Source organism: Phodopus roborovskii, unplaced genomic scaffold, assembly GCF_943737965.1.
Source record: "Phodopus roborovskii unplaced genomic scaffold, PHOROB, whole genome shotgun sequence".
NCBI lineage: Eukaryota > Metazoa > Chordata > Mammalia > Rodentia > Cricetidae > Phodopus > Phodopus roborovskii.
In genome coordinates this window covers 19,234,084-19,241,366 of record NW_026126418.1, presented here as the reverse complement: position 1 = coordinate 19,241,366, position 7,283 = coordinate 19,234,084, and the positions used below count along the sequence as shown (strand labels likewise).

Sequence of the window (7,283 nt, the reverse complement as noted above, 5' to 3'; positions counted from 1 at the left end):
GCCAATGAAAAGACAACTTTCCAGGAATTTGGGATATAGTAAATGAAAAACTAAGAACAAAAATATAGCTATGAATGTTTATGCTTATACACAACATCCTGACAAAACTGTGTGCTAAAAGTAAAACATTCATAGCACAGAAAATAAAATATATGAGTTATAAGTCATGACATCTAAATACTATTTCTATGTTATCCCCTTCAAGGTTCAGGAAATTTTATGGAAGAAGTTGTAGTGTGTAAGAGCCAGAAAATAAGAAGCAATGCTATGAAAACTTGAATATGACATGACTTTTGCAATCATACAGTCACTCCTCCCATGACTGTCTATGTAAGAATGGGCCTGTTAACATCTCATCATGAAGGTAGGCAAATAGTCATAAGACCATACCTATTGCTGAGGAGCTTCAGAAAGTTTATGTTTGCCATTGAGCCCCACTCATGTTCATAATGGCAATCCTAATTAAATGTTGAGGGCCACAACAGAATAACCAGAATGTCATGCAAGGTTGGAAGACATACTAATAAGAACAAATGCTTTTGAGAATAAGAACATAGAGTATAATAAGGGATAATATGATAAAATATTGTGTGTGTGTGTGTGAGTTATAAAATTGTAAAAAAAAATCGTTTAAAAAGAAAATAAAAATGTGTATAACAATAGAAACTATACCAAAAGGGGAATTACATTATTAGTCAGAAATAGCATCCTAAATGTACACTTTACATAATCACATTCATTGGCCATCAGAAATAGCTACACATTTAGGCTGTAATATCTTTATTATAATCAATCCATGAAGCAGGCCTGTGACAAACTACAGATGAGTAGGAAGATAAAGTCTAGCACCTATGTACAATTAAGTAGTCTACAGAATTTAGATGGACCGAGAAATCTTATTTACACATTATATAAAATGTGCATTAATTTAGACCATCATCTAGTGAAATAAGCTCAAGGAAGAGGATGGTATCCAGTGGCAAGAATAGTCAGAATGGACACAAAGAATGGAAGAAGGAAAGTTAAGATGATCACATTATATAAGTGTGTGAAATTTTCACATTATAAACCATTGTTTATATATTATACACTAATGCAATTCATTAAAAACCTAAGCAAAATTTGAAAATAAGGTTATCCTCTGATGAATGAAATATAAAATAAATGTTATTTAAAAGCAATGATAATTTTAGAAAGAAGAAAGTCTTAGTCATGGGGCTATGTAAATGGTGTTATTATGTAAACCAAAACATCATGAACTCTGAAACCATGTTGGCTGTTACAATGATTAGATAATGACATGATATTGGCTTTGTTATTATGACCTGGACTGCATGCAATCAGCACTGAAAAAATGTCAAGGAAAATGTACAGGTAGAACACTTTCAATATGATCTGTCAAGTACATTGAATACTGAGATTTATATAGAAAGCCAATCTTAGCTTGTCAGTTATCTGAAATTATCAAGGTCACCTTTTTGTCAAAATCTTAGACGATGTTTTCTACAAACTACTTTGTCTGGTCAGTGACAGCTGAGATTCATTTAACAAATAACATTGGTCACAAAATCCATTAAAGATGTCTCCATCCATAATAATAAAATCTTTATGGATATCTCCTAGATTCTTTATGTGTAAAGACTTTTTTTCATTACAAATTGATGACAGATTAGCAAGATATTTTACTCAATTCTGTCTGTATAAAATGACTTATTTTTCATTTTGTTCTTCATTCTGGGAAAATATTCTTCAAAAAGTATTGAGCTTTATATAAATCATAGTTTAATTCTGTTTATTCTCACTTTAAAAGGGATAACTGGGTCCTATACAAATGAGGGAATCTTTTCACCACTATGTGATTTTAATTTTGTGTCTCATCTGTCATGATTAATGAAATAAAAGTAAATCATAAGCCAGGTATAAAAGTGGGACATACTGATATTTCATTGTAGCTTTTATTGTTATAATGAATACAATTTCTTTTTATATAATTATTCTCAATTCAAAATATATCTCACTGAAGACTTCATAAATATAATCTGGAGAATACCGCTGATAAAAATGTCTATGTGTGAACATCTCTCTTCTGAACTAATAAAAAGATATTACATATGAACACTCTATATTGTAAATATATAATTAGAAGGGAGTACTTGGTCATTCTATTCACTGGGGGCTTCCAGAAAAAAAACCATGAAAATCTTGGCTTAATTATTCCTTGAAATTTGGTTCTTAAAAGCATGCCAATATTTCTTGAAGCTTGGCCCCTGAGGATGATGACATATTTATTACATGATGCTCAGTACTCTTAAACACATTTTTGTGTAATGATTAAGTAGAGAGGAATGGCACAGACTGCTCGACTGAGAGTCATTGGAACTTCTAAAACTCATTTTGCTAAGAGCTACGGTGAATGTTTAGTCCAACAAGAATTGAATAGAACTGTTTGGCTAGCTTCCCTTCCCTTTTAAGGAAATGAAAATACAGAAATTTGGAAATTTCAAGGAAAAGTTGAAAGTTGTCAAAATTTTAGCCATATGATATTGAAAAATCTTCTCTGGTCATTGTTTCCCAACAACTTGGATCCCAGTAAGTATTCTTAAATTTATAAGAACTTGGATAAAAAAAAATGTGTTAACTGTAAGACTGTTTGCATACACTAAGATTGGGATTTCCACAAGGAAGTTTTTCTAGGAAAAAATGTGTTAATAATACAATATTCTAAAAGTCTGCATCATATTTTGAAACTGTACTTTTAGTAGAACTTTGATGTTGCACTGCTTTGGAACATTGTCTTTTCAAAAATCTAATATGTCTTATTGCAGCCAACAAGACTTCTGGAAAAAGATATAAATGACTAAATATAAATAAAAGACTATTCACATTTCAAGTAAATGTAGAGCAAATAATACTTTAAATGTTTTTCTACCTATGTTTATTATATCATCAGAGTTTTGCTTAGGTTTCAAAGTGAAGTGGAAAGACTCAGAATCACATGCATGTTCAAGAGTCAGAGTACTGAAAATAAAGTCAAAATGCTTACAGATAATCAAAAGGCATTTGAACTGAATATTCAGTCATTACTTAATAATTTTTACTTTGTTCCTTTTGCAAGTGGTGGCACAATTTCCACTAAAACTACATGAAGTAGTCTATTATCTTAATTATTTAATAAACAAAGTTTTTGCATCTCCTTTTGCATTCCTTTCTGTAATGACAATGTAAAAAGCTATTTCAAATTTGAGGCAACAGAAATAAATATTGAAAAATAGTAAAACATAATTAATATATTTTATTAAGATTAATTTATTATGTGTCCCTTTTAATTTCTGAATAGTTTAGGGTAGCTCACAATGAACACCTGGAATTACACAGATCAACATGAGTTCATCCTCATGGGATTGACAGATACTAAAGAGATCCAGCTGTTCCTTTCTGCACTGTTTCTCCTGATATACTTGGTCACTGTGCTGGGGAACATAGGCATGATACTGATCATTCATCTAGATATCCAGCTTCACACTCCAATGTATTTCTTCCTCACACACCTATCATTCCTTGATCTTAGTTACTCAACTGTCATCACACCTAAAACTTTAGAGAACCTACTGACTTCTACCAAGAACATCTCCTACATGGGTTGCTTCACTCAAATTTACTTTTTTGTCTTTTTGGCTGGTACTGAGTGTTTCCTTCTGTCTTCAATGGCATATGATCGGTATGTAGCCATCTCAAACCCTCTACACTATTCAGTTGTTATGTCCAGCAAATTCTGTAGTGTCCTTGTTACTGTGTCATATGTGTTAGGAGCTGTGGATTCCACTGTCAATATGTTATGCATGGGTACCTTGGATTTCTGTAAGTCTAATGTCATACAGGATTATTTTTGTGACACAGCCCCACTTATAGCCCTGTCTTGCAGCAACACACATGATATTGAATTAATTATATTTGTTTTTGCTGGTTCTACCTTACTGTTGTCCCTTATCGCAATATCTGCATCTTACATGTCCATTCTTTCTACTGTCTTGAAGATCAATTCCACTTCAGGAAAACGAAAAGCCTTCTCAACTTGTGCCTCTCATATCGTGGCAGTCATCATATATTATGGTACCATGATCTTTACTCATCTAAAGTCAAATAAGTCCTTCTCTTTGGGAAAGGACCAAGTGGCCTCTGTGTTTTACACCATTGTGATCCCCATGCTGAATCCACTCATTTATAGTCTTAGAAACAATGAAGTAAAATATGCTGTCAGTAGAGTTATTAAAAAGAGTAAGAAACAATGATGCTAAGATTTTAACTTTCCTTTATTCCCATTAACCCTTCATGTCCCAATCTAAAACTAAGCAAAAGCTTTTATTTTCTGGTTTTTATGGAGTTTGCATTGTATAAACACTTCTTCATTACTTCCAGGAATGTGTTTTGAAAATTACATTTTATACAAGTAAATGAAATACTTGTCATAAAAATGGTTTAATTATCTGTTTTTGTAGCCACCAATATGATAAATTAGATATGTTAACACTTCTAAAAACTATTCCATGCTCAAATTTTATTATTCTACCTTTTGAGTATGACAATTTTCAAAGTGACCAGAGTGTCAGGTGGTATCCTCTTGTAATATGAATTAGCAAATTTCACAGAGTGCTTCATCCTAAATTTTATCAGAAACAGAGAGAACAATTCCAAAACAAATTTTACAATGATATATGAAATCCTTTTGAGGATATAATCACAAATGACAGCTATTAACATTATAAGCATATTGGTTGACATGAACCAATTTTGTTTGTTTATGGAGACTGTTGACTTGTGTTTTTAAAATTATTTGTTATCCCTCTCTAGAGCTGGGATTAAAAGTATAGGGTCCCAAGTGCTGAGATCTCTTTTGTGTGACCTGTTCCTTTTTCAGACTGATTCACTCTAATATAACTCTGCGTGACCTTGATTTCACAGCGATCCATCTGCTTTTGTCTTCTGAGTCCTGGGATTAAAGATATGTGCCACCACTGCCTAGCTTCTCTAGCTAACTAGTGTGGATGGTGGAATGAAGTTGTGTATGACTATTGCCTAGCTCTATGGCTATGGCTAGCTTTGAATTTTTTCTCCAGTGGCTTTATTAAATCCTAAAACAATATATCATCACAAGGCAGTATCTCTTCCAAGTATAAAAATCAGAATAGCAGACTGCCGGTGATACACTTTCTGAGAAACTTGATTAACTTTGTCATTATGTGGCTTATGTCTCCATGGAGATAAGTAAGCCTAAGCCTAATTTGGCTAGGGTATAGGCCCTCTTTTGCCATGATTTGAGAGATGTCCAGAAAACTGTAAATGTTCTACCATCCCTTATCAGGCTTGGGAAACCACATCAGATTTTTCCTGTGCCAGTTGTGGTATTCAATCTAAAGACCATGATATATTAAATATTGGAGGTTTTAACTCAGTGGAATGAATAAGAAAGAAAAAGAAATGTTTTCTGAAAATATTATGGATAGAATTTGCTCAGAGTTTAAGTACTACTCTTGCAGAGTGCTGTGTATAACTCTCAGTACATACCTGACAGGTCACAACCATCCATGATTCTAATTCCAAGACATCTGATTTGTTCTCCCTATCTCATTGAACTCAAGGCATGGATAGTACACATATGTATGTAGGAAAAACACTCATAATAATAGTAATAAAAAGACAAATGTATGTTCAGGCTCTTTTTTTCAGGCTCCAAATACAGCAGCTTAGAAAGGTAAGGGGAATAAAATCTCAGGTCAAACTGATGCACTTAGTAAAATTTTTGAAATAAAAGAAAAAATATTCAAGTACATAGGACAAAAGCAGAGCATTTTCACATTTTCGATGCCACATGTTCAATTTCTTATATAGAACAAACGTGACAAAACTACATTTATAAAACTTTTTGTTATATGAAAATATAGCCCAAATGCCAGCAAAGGAGGATTAGGTCTATATTACATTAAGGGTCAGTATTTTATAGTTTACATAAGTAACCTGAAAAACTCTACTAGAGAATACCTTCAGCTGATAAATACCTTCAGCAAAGTGACAAGACACAAGAATAACAACAACAACAACAACAACAAAAAATCAGTAGATGACAAAGGGGCTGAGAAAGATATCAGAAAAACATCACCCTCTTAAAATAGCCACAAACAACATAAAAATACTTGGGGTAATACTAACCAACAAGTAAAAGACCTATATAGAAAACACTTTGCATTTTAAAGACAGAAAATGGAAAGATCTCCCATGCTCTTGGATAGTTAGGATCTACAGAGTAAAAATGGCAATCTTTCCAAAAGCAATCTACAGATTCAATGCAATCCCTATCAAAATCCCAGCACAATTCTACACAGATCTTAAAAGGAAAATACTCAAGTTTATATGGAAAAACAAAACACTTAGGATAGCCAAAACAACCGTGTAAAATAAAGGAACTACAGGAGGCATCACCATCCCTGACTGCAAGCTCTACTACAGAGCTATAGTCCTGAAACCATCTTAATATTTTGACAAAAATATGTAGACAAATAGAATAAAACTGAAAATCCTGATATTAACCCACACATCTTGGAACACCTGATTTTTGACTAAACAACTAAAATTGTACAATGGAAGAAAGAAAGCGTCTTAAACAATTGGTGCTGGTATAACTAGATGATGGTGTGTAGAACTGCGTATAGATCCATGTCTATTGCCATGCACAAAACTTAAGTCTAAATGGACCATTGAACAGACTGTTATAGGAGACTGCTTCATGATCATAACACCAGTAACAGACACTGAGATCAACAATTAATAAATGTAAACTCTTGAAACTGAGTTGCTCCTATAAAGCAAAGGACATCATCATCAAGAAAAAACGGCCACCTACTGAGTGGGAAAAATCTTCACCAACCCCACATCTGACAGAGGGCTCATTTTCAAAGGTACAAAGAACTCAAGAAGCTAGTCACCTAAACACAAAATAATACAATTAAAAAGAGGGGTACAGAACTGAATACAGAATTCTCAATGGAGGAGTCCAAAATGGCATTAAGACACTTAAGAAATCCTCAGAATCCTTAGCCATCAGGAAAATGCAAATCAAGGCAACTCCTAGATATATTAAGGCCCATGTTAGTGGTCACTTTACAGCTGAATGTTAGGGTATGTGCCTTGAATCACAATGCTTGAGAGGCAGACATATAATAAAAAATAAAGAAGCTGGTGATTTAATATAGTATAATATTATTTGTCAATTAAATTTTATATAGAGTTAC

General features: G+C 33.0%; 1 protein-coding gene across 1 annotated transcript; it reads left to right on the top strand.

The window, feature by feature from the left end:
- Positions 1-3,353: 3,353 nt before the first annotated feature.
- On the top strand, positions 3,354-4,289 carry LOC127221850 (olfactory receptor 8H1). Its single transcript, XM_051183831.1, has one exon. It carries the CDS (start codon positions 3,354-3,356, stop codon positions 4,287-4,289), a length of 936 nt encoding a protein of 311 aa, XP_051039788.1.
- The last annotated feature ends 2,994 nt before the right edge of the window (positions 4,290-7,283 follow it).

Coding starts and splice junctions, on each gene's coding strand:
- LOC127221850 (XM_051183831.1), top strand. CDS start 3,354: ATGAACACCTGGAATTACACAGATCAACATGAGTTCATCCTCATGGGA.